Raw genomic sequence first — 3,248 nt, forward strand, 5'->3', positions numbered from 1 at the left:
CTCTGTGTCAGATCCAAGCTGGAAACCGACAATCATACTAGCACCAGGGTCATTTATCTGTGTTGCTTCTTAGCGCCAGAATCATCTATGACGGGTCGGGCTAACTAACCGACACGATACGGTTTAGGAAGCAACGCATATAACATCGCGGTTTCCACATTTTGTTATAGCGCTAGCCAGTTGATCCAGTCTCTATGACACGTGAACACTTGTTGCCAATTCAAACGTCTTCCCTTTCAATGAGTTAATTGGTGTCCCTTTACATGACGAAGATCACCGGGTCACTCAATTATAGAGGAGAGGACTGGTTCAGATGCAGTCACGCTCGTTGATCGCCTGCCAAGGAATCATCTCCTTGAAGACTTGCCATGGCTATCTTGATTAAAGAGTTTATGTAGATGTTTCATAACTAGGTCGGCCTTGCTGAATCAGAATCTTACAATGCAAGGAAGTGACTGCAGCGCAGTCCATCACAGACATATCTCCATACATATATCATCGATCGATCGGATAAAAGAAATCGCCGAGAGCAGAACGAAGATGTGGGAACCTACAGAGAGGGAGAACCATGTCGCAGAGCGCGGGCTCGTCCCCGTCAACGGCGGTGACGAGGTGCAGGTGCAGGTGCAGCACGAGCACGGCGAGGCTAGGATGGACGGCTTCGTGCGCAGAGATCAGTCATGGTACGCATATACGTACGATTCATGTGCGCGTATAATAAAGCAAATGGAATTGTGTTTTTCATGTCGATCTTCTTCTTGTTTCGCGCTTGAAGTAGGTACGCTAGCAGTGATATCCCCAGTGATCTACTCGTCAAGGTAGGAGGCGTCAACTTCCACCTCCACAAGCACCCCATGGTCTCCCGGAGCGCCCGCCTGGCCCGACTCGTCGACGAGGCATCGGCCCTGCTCGGCCCCGACGCCGTCTTCGTCACCGTGGTTGACCTGCCCGACCTGCCGGGCGGCCACGGCGCGTTTGAGCTGGTCGCCAAGTTCTGCTACGGCATCATGGTTGATATCATGGCCACCAACGTCGCCGTGCTGCGCTGCGCCGCCGAGTACCTGGAGATGACGGAGGACCTGGAGGAGGGCAACCTCGCCTTCCGCGCAGAGGCGTTCCTGGGTTACGTAGTGGCGTCTTCGTGGCTGGACTCCGTCGTCGTGCTCCGGTGCTGCGAGGGCCTCTCGCCGTGGGCCGAGGACCTGCAACTCGTGCGCCGCTGCAGCGAGTCCGTCGCTGCCAAGGCGTGCACCAACACGAGGGCCGTGCGCTGGGCCTACGCTGGCAGGATGTCGCCCAAGACGCCGAGGGCCGGCACGTCGAGTGACAGCCGCCAACAGCTCGTGCCGCCGGCTGACTGGTGGGTAGACGACATCTGCGTGCTAAGGATCGACCATTTCGTGCGCGTCGTCACCGCCATCCAGGCCAAAGGCATGCGCTGCGACCTCATCGGCGCCGCCATCACGCGCTATTCCTCCAAGTGGCTCTCTGCTGGCATCAACAAGGAGAGTTCCACATCGCATGGCAGCGCGCCGTGGACGCAGGCCGGCGTGCTCCAAATGGTAATTGCCGGTGAGGGCGATCTGCAGACGGAGATGGCTAATGAGCAGAGGATGGTCGTGGAGAGCTTGATTAGCATCATCCCCCCGCAAAAAGATTGTGTCTCGTGCGGCTTCCTCCTCCGGCTGCTCCGCCTGGCCGTCATGCTCAAGGCGGCGCCGGCGCTGGTCACGGAGGTGGAGAAGCACGTGGGTATGCAGCTCGAGCAGGCAGCGCTGCCTGACCTCCTGGTGCCTTCATACCCCTACGGTCGCGCCGACGCCGCGTACGACGTCGACCTCGTGCAGCGGCTGGTGGAGCAGTTCGTGGTACAGGAGCAGTCGCCGACGGCGGCGCTGTGCAGCGAGGGCCGCGGGAAGGAGAAGCAAGAACAGCAGCAGAACGCGACAGCGCTGCGTGTGGCGCGCCTGCTCGACAGCTACCTCTCCGAGGTGTCCCGGGACCGGAACCTCGCCCTGAGCAAGTTTCAGGCCCTGGCCGAATCGCTGCCGGAGTCGGCACGCGTCTGCCACGATGGGCTGTACCGCGCCATCGATTCGTACCTAAAGGCGCACCCGGCGGTGACAGAGCACGAGCGGAAGCGGCTGTGCCGGGCGGTGGACTGCGGGAAGCTGTCGCGGGAGGTGCGCATGCACGCGGCGCAGAACGAGAGGCTGCCGCTCCGCGTGGTGGTGCATGTGCTGCTGTCGGAGCAGGCCAAGATGACCAGCGCGCTGGCCAAGGTGGGCAAGAAGGAGGAGGACATCAACGCGTTGAGGCAGCAGGTGGACAGCGTGAACGCCAAGTACAATGAGCTGCAGCGCGAGGTGGAGCTTCTGCAGAAGCAGGTGGAGCGCATGCCGCCGCCGTCCGCAGCGGGGAAGCAACAGAGCGTGTCGGGATGGACCAGCGGGTGGAAGAAGCTCGGAAGACTCGGCAGGATTCCGGGCGCCAGTGGCAACGAGGGGCAGTCGGTAGTGACCGCAGCGCCCGACAAGGAAGTGAGCCAGGGGCCTCGGCGGAGGAGGAACTCCGCCTCGTGAGCTGTTGTCCAGTAGCTCATTAGTTCCTGCAAACTTGGTTAATGTCTCTCCGCTCTATAATACAAGTTGTTTAAAAATAAGTCCAGTTAAACTTTATAAACTAGACAGTTACCATCAGGGTTTGGTTTACCGACTGGAGCTCGGTAAGGCGGTAACTGAAAAGTTACGGTTACCGCGGTAACCGGTCGAAAATTAAAAAATTTCGGATAAAATTTATTTGGTAAAATTTGAAATTTGGAGAAAAAATCGTGATTTTAGTCCTCGGTAACCGACCGTACTGAGCGGTTTTTACTATTTATCGAGCGGTTTTTTCGAATTTTCCGTATTATCGGTAACCGTTCGGTTTTCTAGGTAATCGCTTAGTTTTCTCGATTTATCGAGAAGTTTTCTCGATTTTTAGTGAAGTTAAAAAAATCCAAAAATTATATTAATCTTGTAAAATCAATAATTAATTTATCTGAGCTTCAAATTAAGTGAAATAAATTTTGTTGGTTTTCTTGTAACATGATCAACATGATAAAAGTATTTATACTCATAAAAAGTTTCAAAATTTTCTGCAAGAAATTGTATTTGTTAAACCAAGTTAAATGCATAGTTTACTCTTTGCTAATTCAAAAATCATGAAACTAATTTTGTTAGTCTTCTTACATGATCCTATATCTTTTA

General features: G+C 54.6%; 1 protein-coding gene across 2 annotated transcripts; it reads left to right on the top strand.

Annotated features, from left to right (window-relative positions):
* The first annotated feature begins 389 nt into the window (after window positions 1–389).
* LOC133923887 (coleoptile phototropism protein 1-like) lies at window positions 390–2,699 on the top strand. Of its 2 annotated transcripts, none has more exons than XM_062369175.1 (2): window positions 390–683; window positions 779–2,699. In XM_062369175.1, exons 1-2 carry the CDS (start codon window positions 442–444, stop codon window positions 2,580–2,582), a joined length of 2,046 nt encoding a protein of 681 aa, XP_062225159.1. In that variant the 5' UTR covers window positions 390–441; the 3' UTR covers window positions 2,583–2,699. The 2 variants fall into 2 exon arrangements, with proteins under 2 accessions (XP_062225159.1, XP_062225158.1); XM_062369174.1 differs by having other exon boundaries at window positions 391–683; window positions 776–2,699.
* The last annotated feature ends 549 nt before the right edge of the window (window positions 2,700–3,248 follow it).

Source organism: Phragmites australis, chromosome 7 (assembly GCF_958298935.1).
Source record: "Phragmites australis chromosome 7, lpPhrAust1.1, whole genome shotgun sequence".
Classification (NCBI taxonomy): Eukaryota; Viridiplantae; Streptophyta; class Magnoliopsida; order Poales; family Poaceae; genus Phragmites; species Phragmites australis.

What these genes read in the sequence shown, in the direction of transcription:
- LOC133923887 (XM_062369174.1), top strand. Translation starts at nt 442, where the DNA reads ATGCAAGGAAGTGACTGCAGCGCAGTCCATCACAGACATATCTCCATA. An exon ending in GTGCGCAGAGATCAGTCATG is followed by an intron (nt 684 to 775) that starts GTACGCATATAC and finishes TCGCGCTTGAAG; the next exon opens with TAGGTACGCTAGCAGTGATA.